Raw genomic sequence first — 12,185 nt, forward strand, 5'->3', positions numbered from 1 at the left:
CTCCAGAGCTGGACGCAGTACTCCAGGTGGGGTCTCCCCAGAGTGGAGTAGAGGGGCAGAACCCCCTCCCTCGCCCTGCTGGCCACACTTCTTCTGATGCAGCCCAGGATCCGGTTGGCCTTCTGGGCTGCGATCGCACGTTGCCGGCTCATGCTGAGCTTCTGGTCAATCAGCCCCCCCAGGGCCTTCTCCTCAGGGCTGCTCTCCAGCCATTCCCCGCCCAGCCTGGAGTTGAGCTTGGGATCACCCCGACCCAGCTGTAGGACCTGCACTTGGCCTTGTTGAACTGCATGAGGTTGACATGGGCCCACCTCTCCAGCCTGTCCAGGTCCCTCTGGATGGCATCCCATCCCTCCCCTCCAGCGTGTCCACGTCACCACACAGCTTGGTGTCATGGGCAAACTCGCTGAGGGTGCACTCCATCCCACTGTCTACTGTCAAGATGTTGAACAGCACTGGTCCCAGTATCGAAGCGTTGAGGGATTTTGGCATTTGCCTCTCGTTACAGGCCGGGCTTTGGTGATCAGCCCCCGCAAGAGAAGCGTTTCTCAAACAGCTGAGATTTGCTGAGAGCTCAGGGATTTGCGAAGGAGAGCGGGGGGACATGTGGCATCCTCCTCTTGGGAGCGGTGCCTCTAATTGGGAGAGGGATATAAGGGATGGAGTCAGAGCCGGTGTTGCCTTCGTCAGGCTGAGAGCCGATGGCCTCAGCTCTCCCAAAGGTCATTAAGACGAAGGAGGCATTAAATTCAACAAAGTGGTGAGAACTTGGGTTTGGGCTGGAGCAAAGAAACCAGGACTGTGTGCCGGCAGGAGGCACCAGGCGGTGGAGGCTGACGGAGCGTGGTGAGCACCGGGGTCAGGTTGGCTTTGTCCCCCTGGTGTCGTCCGGGGAAGGAGAAAGTGCCCCGTGGGTGCTGTCACCCCGGTCCTGCCTCCTCGGGGGCCAAACGAGCTGAGGAAGGGAAACGCCTGAGTAAAACGCAGGTGATTTCTCCCTTCTTCATCGCAGGGCGCCTTACAGCAGGGTTGAGGTACAGACGGTGTCTTGCTGTGTCTGCGGGTCCCAGCAGCCACCCCAGCCGCGTTCTTCCTTTCCAGTGAGCGACCCGGAGATGTGCTATGTGGGCACCGAGCCCTGGAAGCCCAAGGAGGCTCTGCAGGATGACGGCGTCATCACCGACAAGGCCGACATCTTCGCTTTCGGGTTGACGCTCTGGGAAATGATGACCCTCTCCGTGCCCCACCTCAACCTGGACGATGACCTCGATGACGAAGGTTTGTCTCTGTACTTTGCCCGGTGAGGAACTTCTGCTCCTAGAAATCCTTTCTTCTTTTAATAGGGTTGATTTTTTCCAGCGTGTCGGTACCCCCAAAAAGCTGGGTGTCCCTTGGGTGCCATCCGAAGGGCTTTCCAGTGTCACTCTGCGCCTGCTGCCTCTCCGCACAGGGACATCACCGGGGAGTTCGCTACAGCACCGAGGTGCTCAGCACCACGCCGAAGCCGCTCAGCGGCGGGCGCTTGGCGGCGGTGGTCGGTGTTTGTGCATCGCTTTCAGCTTCATTTAGCTTTTTAACTCCAAAGGAGAAGTTGATAAACGATGGTAACTAATCATTGCGACCCAGCGCTCTTTGTGAGCGCTCCAGCTGCTTCTCCACCGGCTGGAAAGAGCTCCTGGAAATTCTGCCGCTCGTCAGCGCGGTTCGGTAGGCTTCAAAGATGTCCCCGAGCCTGACTGCTGCTCCCCCGAGCGCCCCGCGGTGCGCTCGGACGTCCTCCGGCTCCGTCCCACCTCCTTTGCTGTCGGGGCAGCGTAGGAGCCATCTGCCAGGCGGTAGCTGCGTGGTGGATGCTGCTGAGATACCACCGGAACGATGTGGCCAGAAAAGCTTGAAATGAGATTGTGCTCGAAATGGTGCACAGTAAACTCTTAACCCAACACTGCCCAGCCCACCGCTAACCACGTCCCTCAGCACGTCTGCCCCTCTGTTGAACACCTCCCGGGATGGAGCCTTTAAGGTCATCAAGTCCAACCATCAACCTGGCACTGTCCAGCCCACCACTAACCCGTGTCCCTCAGCACCACGGCTGCCCCTCTGTTAAACACCCCCAGGGATGGCGACTCCAGCCCTGCCCTGGGCAGCCTGTGCCAGTGCTGGACAACCCTTCGGGTGAGGACATTTCTCCTCATCTCCACCCTAACCCTCCCCTGGTGCAACCTGAGGCCGTTCCCTCTCGTCCCATCGCCTGTTCCTGGGGAGCAGAGACCGCCCCCCCTCGCTGCCCCCTCCTTTCAGGGCGCTGTAGAGAGCGAGAAGGTCTCCCCTCAGCCTCCTCTTCTCCAGGCTGAGCACCCCCAGGGCCCTCGGCCACCCCTCACCAGATGTGTCCTCCAGACCCCTCACAGCTCCGTTGCCCATCTCTGGACACGCTCCAACACCTCAATGTCATGTCATGAGGGGCCCAAAACTGAACACAGCACTGGAGGTGGGACCTCACCAGTGCCCAGTACAGGGGGACCATCACTGCCCCAGTCCTGCTGGCCACACTCTTCTTGACACAGCCCAGGATGCTGTTGGCCTTCTTGGCCACCCCTCGTTTGGAGTTACACTGAGCAGACGAGGCGGGGGGAGTGGATGGGATGGGGCAGGGGATGCTCGAGCTGCCTGCGGGCAGATCTGTGCCCTGGTGCGATATAAAGCGATATAAATCCTCCGGACTGGGCAGGGAAAACTCTTGCTCCCGCCTGCACGCTGGCACCAACCCGCGGGCTGGTTTGTGTTTTCTACCTCGGTCTCCAGGCAGCTGGGGGGGGATTTTTCTTCACTCTCCTGCTCTCGGTTTCTCTTGGCTGCAGAGCTTCTTCCCGGCCAACTCGGCAGGGGTGACTCAGAGTTATTCTGCTGGGAGAACGGGGTTAGATACAGCTTCAAAATAAGCAATTTAAGTCAAAGTAATGATGTAGCCCAGGCAGGAATTAGTGCTAACAAAGGAATAGCAAAGCTGACGTGAAGGTCATGTCCCACCACACCCTTGCAAGGCAGGACGTGGGGGCACTGGTGGACAAAAAGTGGGACATGAGGCGGCAACGTGCGCTGGAGCCCAGCGAGCCCCCGGCACCCCGGGCTGCATCCCCAGCAGCGTGGCCAGCAGGGCGAGGGGGGATTGTGCCCCTCTGCTGCGCTCTGCTCTGGGGAGACCCCCCTGCAGTGCTGCCTCCAGCTCGGGGGGTCCCACCAGCAGAAGGACATGGACCTGCTGGAGCACGTCCAAAGGAGGCCACAAAGATGCTGCAAGGGCTGGAGCCCCTCTGCTGGGAGGACAGGCTGGGAGAGTTGGGGGGGTTCAGCCTGGAGAAGAGAAGGCCAAAAAGGGGAGAGCTCAGAGCCCCTTCCAGTGCCTAAAGGGGCTCCAGGAGAGCTGGGGGGGACTCTGGGTCAGGGAGGGGAGCCGTGGGACGAGGGGGAATGGTTTGATGCTAGAAGAGGGGAGATTTAGACGAGATCTGAGGGATAAATCCTTTCCTGTGCGGGTGGTGATCCCCTGGGGCAGGTTGCCCCGAGAAGCTGTGGCTGCCCCATCCCTGGAGGTGTTCAAGGCCAGGTTGGACGGGGCTTGGAGCAACCTGGGCTGGTGGGAGTTGTCCCTGCCCAGGGCAGCGGGGTGGACAAGATGATCTTCAAGGTCCCTTCCAACCCAAACCATTCCATGATGGATGAGGGTCAGCCAGGAAGCAAAGCCCCATGCTGGAAGGGAGAAGAGCAGTTTCCAACTCCCTTCCCACCACCTTTTCTCCGTTTCAGATGAGTCTTTCGACGAAGACTGCTTTGACGAGGAAGCTTATTACGCAGCCCTGGGAACCCGCCCAGCCCTCAACATGGAGGAACTGGATTCTTCCTACCAGCACATGATCGACCTCTTCTCTGTCTGCACCAGCGAGGACCCCAAGAAGCGTCCCTCGGCCGCGTGCATCGTGGAAGCTTTGGAGGCAAGTCTGGCCCAGGAGTAAAAGCATCTTAAAACCAGAACCTCAACTCGTTAAGCACTAACCCCCGGTTTAAGGAGATTGTTCTCCATCGTTTCGAGAGCAGCAATCCCCTCCTGCCCTGTACCTAAGTCTTAAATAAGCTACCTGCTCTTTGCAATAGTTGTCCTTTTAGTGGTCGTGTTAAAGCTTCCCTTCCCTCTCTCTTTGTGTTGAATTAACAACAGTTTTGGGGACCAAGATGTTAAAAATAAATATTTTTTTTTGGTTTTTTTTTCATCTCAGTGTGAAAGTGGTGCTTTTTTCCCCTCCTAGGGAGTGGCTGCGTGTCTCAAGGAAAAGGTTTCCAGGCTGTGACGCAGAATCATACCACGGTAAAACACTATAGGATCAAGAAAAAAAAAATAAACAACAGTCTCTTGAGCACTTATTAAAGAAAACCCCGGTGGTTGGGGGAAATTCCTGCCCATAGCTGGCTGGAGACAAAGAGATTGCAACACATCCTTGTCCTGTTCCCCCCACCACCACGCAGCCGCTGCTACCTTCTCACATTCGGAGAGCTTTGGGAAGCGTTCCATCGCTTGTGCGCACAGAAACGAGCTCGAGCAGCAGCGTTTCACACTTTTTATTGAGCAGGCGGTCCCGTCCCCCCCCGTGACAGCTTCCCCGGCAGCACAACACCGTCAGGGCTCCAGGCCTCAACCACGGCGGGGAAATCCTGCCGCGCCGCAGTCGTTTTAAGGCATCTCATACTCTGTGCATAAATTTGGCAACTGCTCGTTGCGCGAGTTTAGCGACTCCCCACCGTTTACAGCGCACACAGGGGGGGAGAGCTCCGAGTGACATACCCGCCCATCAGGGAGAAAACGGCCATCTTTATATTAATTAAACCTTTTAAAGAAATTAAGTTACTTGCGATAAAATTTAGTTTCAGAAGACACAAACCTACCTGAAATCCAAGCAAGGTTCCACAACATACATGAAAATACGACACAACTCTGTACACAAAGTGACACGCTCTCCCCGCCGGCTCGCTCACGGCGGGAGGAAGCGCTAGCGCTCAGCAGGAGAACAGCGTTTAGCCGGCTAACAACGCTCGAGTGTTAATCTAAAACATCAAATCACTTCAGACGCTTTCAACAAACCTCAACTTGCCAATAATGGAGTCCAATCAGTTGCTATAAATAAAATTGTAAACGAGGAAGCGAGGGGTTTGGCAGTATTTCGTGGCGAACAGCTTGCCGTCCGGCGTCGGGTCGGAGAAGGCGATGTCGTCGGTGCTCAGGTAGCAGCCGTACATGAAGGTGCTCCTGAAAGAGAGAGCGGAGTTATCGGGGCGCTGCAGCCAACCGGCCGCTTTCAGCGGCGGCGGCGGCGTTCCCCTCCCCCCTCAGCCCGCCTCGGCCACGCTGCTGTTACTTCTTCTGTCGCTTGGGCTTTCAAACCAGAGAGGATTGCTTGGAGATGCCAGTTTGCCCTCTCGGATTCCGGTGTACCCAGGGAGAAGGCGGCATTTTAAAATTAGCAAAAAGGATAATTAGGACGAGGGGTAATGGGCAAAAGCTTGACCATAGGAATTTCCCTCTTAACATGAGGAGGAACTTCTTTACTTTGAGGGTAGTGGAGCACTGGCACAGGCTGCCCAGAGAGGTGGTGGAGTCTCCCACTCTGGAGACATTCCAAACCCGCCTGGACGCCGTCCTGTGCAACCTGTTGTAGGTGCCCCTGCTCTGGTGGGGGGGTTGGACTAGATGATCTCCAGAGGTCCCTTCCAACCCTAACAGTGCCAGGACTCTCGTGGGCACCCACAGGTCCCCCAGCTCCAGCTGGCTCACACGGCATGCAGGTCTGGAAGGCGGCACGGAGGCGGCACATCTACGGGCACATCAAACGTTAACCACAGGAGGAACCGGAGACAGAACACCGGTTGGGGAATTTTCAGAATACTGAGCTCCAGATACAGTGATGCGTGATTAGAAATATATAAAAATATACACATATAGAATCACAGAATGGTTTGGGTTGGAAGGGACCATTAAAGACCATCTAGTTCCACCCCCTGCCCCGGGCAGGGCCACCTCCCCCCAGCCCAGGTTGCTCCAAGCCCCGTCCAACCTGGCCTTGAACACCTCCAGGGATGGGGCAGCCACAGCTTCTCGGGGCAACCTGCCCCAGGGGATCACCACCCTCAGCGTAAATAAATTCTTCCTTCTATCTACTCTAAATCTCCCCTCTTTCAGTTCAAAGCCATTCCCCCTTCTACTCATATTCTTTGTATGTCTGCAATTGGTATACGTATGGCGAGCAGATATGACCCAAAGAAGACATGTGCTACTACGGGTTCACGAACGGCCACGCTCCCCCTCATATAACAGACGAGGGGAAATTTTTAAGTCTTCCTCCCAGTTTGGTCCAAGCTTTTCATGCTCGGAATTTTCCGCCTGGGAAAAACCAAGTGTTTGGGCCCATCAACTTGTCCATTAAAAAAAAAAAACCCAAAACAATATTCTTTCCCCAACAAGCACGGTTTCTCTTGGAAAATCCAGTCTGTAGCTCTGTGTTCCAGTTATACACAGCAGCCAACAGCTTGGGCCACACTTGTGTCAGATTTTAAATTAAAATATTACTTAAATGTTAGATATATATAGAATATCTGTCCACTTGATATCCTTCCCCTATGAAGTGGGGATTTCAGACTTGCTTAATGATACAGACTCCCAGACTGGTGGGGGTCGGAAGGGCCCTCTGGAGCTCCCCCATCCCACCCCCCGCCAGAGCAGGGGCACCTCCAGCAGTGGCACAGGACGGCGTCCAGGCGGGTTTGGGATGGCTCCAGAGGGGGAGACTCCCCCACCTCTCTGGGCAGCCTCTGCCACTGCTCTGCCGCCCTCACAGCAGAGAAGGCCCTCCTCAGGTGGAGATGGAACTGCCCATGGTCACCTTTGTGCCCGTTCCCTCTTGTCCTGTCACTGGGCACCACTGGAAACAGACTGTCCCCATCCCCCGGCACCTCCCTTGAAGGATTGATCAGCGTTGATGAGATCCCCCTCAGTCTTCTCTTCTCCAGACTGAACAGCCCCACGTCCCTCAGCCTTTCCTCAGCAGAGAGATGCTCCACTCCCCTCAGCATCTCCGTAGCCCTTTGCTGGACCCTCTCCAGCAGTTCCCTGTCCTTCTTGACCCGGGGAGCCCCGAACTGGACACAGCGCTCCAGATGTGGCCTCCCCAGGGCAGAGCAGAGGGGGAGGATGACCTCCCTCGCCCTGCTGGCCACGCTCTGCTTGATACAAATTTATCCCTTTCCATAAGTTCCTTCTAAACACTTGTGGCTACAACCATCATTTCCCCCCTCCCCAAGGACAAACCCCAGCTGGGATCCCGGCTGTCCTCTCATCGTTCCCTACCTGACCACGTCCACCATGCGCCGGGCGATGCCCTTCCCGCGCCTGGGGCCGAACACCCAGATCCTGCTGATGCCGCAGACGGCGGGTTCCGGCTCCGTGGAGCAGCGCCAAGCCCGCTGCTGCTGCAGGGCGTCCTGGCCAGGCGACAGCACGGCTCCCGGCTCAGACAGCACCCGGAAAGCCTGCAGGGACGAGCAGAGGCGTCAAACCCTTCCTTCCCCACGGGACGCAGAGCCTCAGGCCTCCCCGCCCTCCCCACCTTGCCCTCTGCTCTCTTACAAGGCAGCCCACCACAGAAACCAGCACCCAAACCCGGGGCTCAGGGCAGGATCAGCCCGGCAAACTCAACTAACTCCCGTCAGCCACGCTACACCGTGACAAAAGCCCGAGTTTTTCCTTAATTTCTTTTTCTCTGTTGTTTTTGGGGGTGGTTTTTTGTTTGTTTTTTCATTTCCCTACTTTTATTTGGGTGGAGGGTTTCTGTCTTTTCATTTCCTTACTTTTATTTAGGTGGGGGTTTTTCTGTTTTTTCATTTCCCTATTTTTATTTTCCCCTCCTCATGCCCTAAGCCAGGATTTCCCCTGCACAGGCTTACACAAACAGCCCCCGTTATTAGCCTGCAGTTTCACCCCCTCCCCACACAATTAATAACACACACCCGTTTGATTGATTCAGCCACTAAGCACCCAACAATCATCTTCTCGGTGGACACAAACAAGTAGATTTTAGTCTTGGCCGGGCAGCTCAGAGAAACTTGCTTAAATCCCAGTTCGTTATCTACGATTTCTCGCACGTCTTCTGCCTAAGAAAACAAAACCGGAGAGAGGTGCGTTAGGAACCAACACGCACGTTCTTTGGCGTGAGAGCTGTCAGCGAGGGGACTCAGTCCCTCAAATCATCCTCTGCTTACACAAGATCAGAATCACAGAATGTTCCGAGTTGGAAGGGACCTCTCGAGACCACCCAGCCCCACTCCCCTGCTAAAGCAGGACTGCCCAGAGCACATCCCTCAGGACTGCATCCAGGCGGGTCTTGAAAACCTCCAGAGAAGGGGACTCCACCCCCTCCCTGGGCAGCCTGTGCCACTGCTCTGTCACCCCAACCCTAAAGAAGGGTTTCCGTCTGTTGGAACGGAACTTCCTCTCTTCCAACTTGTGCCCATCGCCCCTCGTCCTGTCCCTGGGAACCACCGAGAAGAGTCTGGCTCCATCCTCCTCCAACCCCCCCTTTAGATACGTGTATGCCATAATAAGGTCTCCCCTCAGCCTTCTCCTCTCCAGGCTAAAGAGTCCCAGCGCTCTCAGCCTCTCCTCACACGGGAGATGCTCCAATCCCTCAGTCATCTTGGTTGCCCTTCGCTGGACTCGCTCCAGCAGTTCCCTGTCCCTCTTGAACTGGGGAGCCCAAAACTGGACACAGTATTCCAGTTGTGGCCTCACCAGTGCCGAGTAGAGGGGGAGAATGACCTCCCTCAACCTACTGGTCACACTCTTCCCTATGCAGCCCAGGATGCCATTGGCCTTTTTGGCCACCAGGGCACATTGCTGCCTCATGGATAATTTACTGTCTAACGGGACCCCCAAATCCTTCTCCTCAGAGCTACTTCCCAGCAGGTCCACCCCTAACCTATACTGGTGCCAGTATAGGCTCTAACTGTGAAGAGAACACTGAAGAACTGGCTCTCATTCGTGGCTTCATCCCTCTACACCTCTCGCAGAGCACAACTGCCTCTCACTCCACTCCTTGGGACGGAAAGGATGGGGCTGTGTCGGTCAGGTAAGATGAAGAGGGTCAGGGCAGGGAGCAGGGTTAGGATGGGTCAGGGCGGGTGTCCGCAGCGACCCGCGCTGCTGCCGCAACCCCGCTCGGCTCTCCCACGCACTGGGAAGCGATGTACGGTCACACACCGAGGGAGTGCCGGGAGCTGAGCCAGCAGAAAGCTAATCTCCAATACAACCCCCAAAATAAATAAACATGTACCTTCTTGACGGCATATTTTGGGTCATTTGGAAGAATCAATACAATTTTCCCATCCCAGAACTCTGCCACAACCCGTTCTTTCTTCCAACCCTGCCACAGAGGGAGAAAAAAAAAAAAAACCAACAACAAACCCAAACAAACAACAAGTTAGCGGTCTAGCAAGGGAGAGGAAGTGATTCAGCGAAGATTCTGGCAGCTGAAGCTGTAATCTGAACTACTTCAGCTTTCAGGAATAAAGTCACATTCATCAAACTGATGAGGGCAGACAGTTGCTGGAACTGCTTAACTTACACTTTAACCTCCCCTCTGGATGACAAACGTTTGCCTGCGGCTGTCTCGCCTGCGTACCTGGATATCCCCCACCGCTTCCCCTCATCCTCTTCAGCCGAGCTGCCGGCGCAGCCGTCGCCTTACCACGTATCGGAGTCCCTCCAGGAACCTCTCGTGGTGCTGGATGTGCTGGGCTTCATCCTCCGGGCTAGCCGCCGTGTAGATCATGCCGCACGACTTGCAAACTACGGCACCAAAATGCTTCTGACCGGCATCCTAGTGAGAAACAAAGCCGGTTAAGTGCCCCGAAGCTGTTCAAAACCACCTTCGGTTTAAGGAATGAGGTTGAGAATTGGTCCTAGTAACAATAATCAAAAGATTCAAGTATTTGTTTTCACCTGAATTTGTGAAGAGGACAAGCTTTTGCTTATTTGCAGAATATTCGGAACTACAGAGCACTAAATTATCCAGGGAACACAAGAAATGCATCACTTGGAATGAACCTCAGAACAGATAAGCAACATCCTCACTGAGGAAACAAGAGCATCACAAAAAAAAACCAAAAAGCAAAGGAAAACTCTATTGTCCTTTCATCAGTCACCTAAAAATAACCTCAGTTTTATCTCTCTCAGCACACGGGGAAGGGAAGAGAAGGAATCAAACACCAGTTGTGCGAGCGAACAGCAGATTGATGTTTAAGTGGAGCCTAGTTTGTTAAGGACTCATCTTATTTCCCTGCACTGGCTGCTTTCCCTTCCCCGCGTCCCGGTTTGGGCTTTCCCCGTGTGTCACAGCACCCACGGTCTGTCCCTCGTGGGGCCGGCAGCCGGACACCCAGCCGAGCCGTGGCGGGCAGGGCTGGAGCTCGTGGCTCGCCAGCCAGCCGCCTTCCTCTCAGCGCAGGCGCTCACCCGGGTTTCTCCCTTCCACGGGGACCGGCTTTCAAAACACTCAAAAAGAATCTGTATCTGTGAGGTCTCCAATTTGACAGAAATCATCCAAACGACTCAAAAGGCGTTAAAAAGGGCAGATCGGCAGACGAGAACGATCACAGAAGCGCCGCTCCCTCAGGAAACGGGCTTGGAAACGTCTGCATGTCACCAAGTGAGAACAAATGGTTTACTAAAAAAAACTACTCATCGCTGAGGGCGTATTTTCTGGAAACCCGTACACACGATGGCTACATGACACGAGAGCCTCAGTAACGCTCTCTGGTCTCCTCCCGGCTCCAAAATCAGTACTCCGCACTGAAGGGCGACAGCGGAGGTGAAGCTACAGAAAGGGCACCCGCTCGTTACCGGAGTCAGCTCCGTTCGGGCTCAGCTCTCGGTGGCACGTTCCTGCTCCCGGTGCTGCCCCGGCTGACGTTTGCCGCTGTGGTTGCGGTGCTGCGCTGACGCCGCTCGTAGAGCGAGCCAGGAAACCACGGGAAGGGAAAAGGATCCAGCCAAATGCACTCCTATAGCATGGATACAGGCTTGGCCAAGTTTCCCTTTGGGTGGTTTTTTTTGGGGTGGTTTTTTTTTTTTTTAGTATTATGTTCCATAAATCTCTTTTGAATTCTAAAATGTAATAAAGCGTTAGTCCCAGGGAAACCATAACAATGTATTTCCCAGCTACTACTACCACGTCCTCGTCTAGTGCTAAATGCGTTAATCACCACCTCGTTACGGTCGTGGCAGCGCGGTTCGTTTGAGGTTTAGCCGTAAGGAAATCTACTTATCGGTTCGCCTGAAGACACGGTATTTCTTGTTTCCAGCCCACGGCCCCAGCGCGCCCCGAGGGGGAACCTTACAATGATCATCTGATCTCCGGAGCGCTTGCAGAGCTCTTTCGCCTTCTTGCTTTTCTGCGAGGTGTGAGATGTTTTCGCAGGTGGGTTGGACCCAAACGCCGAAGTCAGTTCATCCGGCGCAGCCTGCGTCCTGAAAAACCAATTTCAGAGAGATGAAAATTAGACACCGCAGACAAAAGTCAACGTTATATGTCGGGTACCAGGGCCGGGTGGTGACTCCTATGGCAGAACACCCAAAATGAATCCAGGTACAGCAAAGCTCGTGACTGCTGTGGTGTCAGCTCCTCCGGGGGAGGGAGGGAAGGAGATGGTCTCGAGGAAGAGCCACAATTCCACCAGAAGTTAAATAACTCTTGATTAAGCCCCTTTCCCGCTTCCCCAGCCATCTCATTCCCAGGATATTGGAAATTGAGCAGCTCGTTGAACAGTCAAAGGGGAACACAACGAAGGGAGAAGCAGAGCGCCAGGTCCGTGAAGTATGGAGACTGCGGGTGAAAAAATCGGTGTCCAAGCCCAGCGGCTCCCTCCTCAACCCGCTGCTTACGTGCGCCCAGACATCCGCAACGCTCCTGCGCAGGCTCAGAGTTTTCGGCAGCAAGCTGCTCCGCTCCGGCAATCTTGCACCTGACTCTAACTGGGATCCAAAAAACTCAAAGTCTCCCCTAAAGCACAACTCCAGGCTGGGCAGGGAATGGCTGGAGAGCAGCCCTGAGGAGAAGGCCCTGGGGGGGCTGATTGACCAGAAGCTC

At 55.1% G+C, this 12,185-nt stretch overlaps 2 protein-coding genes across 2 annotated transcripts in view; one reads left to right on the top strand and one right to left on the bottom strand.

Moving 5' to 3' along the window:
• Positions 1-4,010, top strand: part of PBK (PDZ binding kinase) — an 18,566-nt gene extending 14,556 nt beyond the window's left edge. Inside the window, exons 6-7 of the mRNA XM_009895471.1 lie at positions 1,102-1,278; positions 3,805-4,010. Coding sequence (XP_009893773.1) covers positions 1,102-1,278; positions 3,805-4,010 — 383 coding nt within the window. The remainder of the gene's footprint in view (positions 1-1,101; positions 1,279-3,804) is intronic.
• A 1,147-nt stretch (positions 4,011-5,157) lies between these two features.
• Positions 5,158-12,185, bottom strand: part of ESCO2 (establishment of sister chromatid cohesion N-acetyltransferase 2) — a 19,861-nt gene continuing 12,833 nt past the window's right edge. Inside the window, exons 4-9 of the mRNA XM_009895472.1 lie at positions 11,437-11,566; positions 9,786-9,917; positions 9,372-9,461; positions 8,050-8,193; positions 7,391-7,572; positions 5,158-5,296 (exon numbers count right to left, since the gene is read on the bottom strand). Of these exons, the coding sequence (XP_009893774.1) occupies positions 5,158-5,296; positions 7,391-7,572; positions 8,050-8,193; positions 9,372-9,461; positions 9,786-9,917; positions 11,437-11,566 (817 nt within the window). The remainder of the gene's footprint in view (positions 5,297-7,390; positions 7,573-8,049; positions 8,194-9,371; positions 9,462-9,785; positions 9,918-11,436; positions 11,567-12,185) is intronic.

This window comes from Charadrius vociferus, unplaced genomic scaffold, assembly GCF_000708025.1.
Source record: "Charadrius vociferus isolate BGI_N301 unplaced genomic scaffold, ASM70802v2 scaffold41, whole genome shotgun sequence".
Classification (NCBI taxonomy): Eukaryota; Metazoa; Chordata; class Aves; order Charadriiformes; family Charadriidae; genus Charadrius; species Charadrius vociferus.